Source organism: Calidris pugnax, unplaced genomic scaffold (assembly GCF_001431845.1).
Source record: "Calidris pugnax isolate Ruff unplaced genomic scaffold, ASM143184v1 scaffold133, whole genome shotgun sequence".
Lineage (NCBI taxonomy): Eukaryota > Metazoa > Chordata > Aves > Charadriiformes > Scolopacidae > Calidris > Calidris pugnax.
In genome coordinates this window covers 4,475,473-4,476,239 of record NW_015090977.1, presented here as the reverse complement: position 1 = coordinate 4,476,239, position 767 = coordinate 4,475,473, and the positions used below count along the sequence as shown (strand labels likewise).

General features: G+C 69.1%; 1 protein-coding gene across 1 annotated transcript in view; it reads left to right on the top strand.

Moving 5' to 3' along the window:
* Positions 1–26: 26 nt before the first annotated feature.
* Positions 27–767, top strand: part of YWHAG (tyrosine 3-monooxygenase/tryptophan 5-monooxygenase activation protein, gamma) — a 24,454-nt gene continuing 23,713 nt past the window's right edge. The window contains exon 1 of the mRNA XM_014953202.1: positions 27–293. Within this exon, the coding sequence (XP_014808688.1) occupies positions 207–293 (87 nt within the window). The 5' untranslated portion in view covers positions 27–206. The remainder of the gene's footprint in view (positions 294–767) is intronic.

The window sequence follows — 767 nt, the reverse complement described above, 5'->3', positions numbered from 1 at the left end:
GGGCGGGGCGGAGCGGGGCGCAGGGGGGTTGTGGTGGCCCGCGGCGCGCGCACAGCACCGGGTGCAGCCGTCGCCTCAGCCGCAGCAGCGCCGGGAGCCGCCCGCTCGCCCTTCTCCTCCTCCTCCAGTCGCCGCCCTTCCTCCTCATCCTCCTCCTTTTTCCCGGAGCCCGCAGCCTCCTAATCCTTTCCCCCGGCCCCGCGAAGATGGTGGACCGCGAGCAGCTGGTGCAGAAGGCCCGGCTGGCCGAGCAAGCCGAGAGATACGACGACATGGCGGCCGCCATGAAGAACGTGAGTCCCGTCCCCTGCCCATTAGCCTTTCCACCCCTCCCCTCACCCCGGCTCCGCGCTCCCCTCGCCTCTTCCCGTGCTGCCCGCCCCCGTGGGTGATGGGCCTGGGCTGGGGAAAAAGGAGGGGCGGGAGGGTGTGTGGGCCCCGGCCCCTCGCCGTCCCTTCGTCCGGCTCTGGCCCTTGTGGTGTCCCCGGCACCCCTCGCCGGGTACCGCTGCCTTTGCTTTTTGCCTCCCAGAGACTCCCTGCTCTCTCCCGAACCCTCATCCCCGGCCCTAGAGCCCCCCACGCATCCTCTCCCTTATTCTGGAGCCACCGTCTAGCCCCACACACCCTCTCTCCTGCCCTAGAGCCCCCCCCGAATACTCTTCCTTGTCCTCTTGCCCCCCACTGTGCTCTACGCATCCTCTCCATTGCCCTAGAGACCCTATGCATTGCTTCCCCTGCACTGCTGCCCCCCACGCATCCTTTCC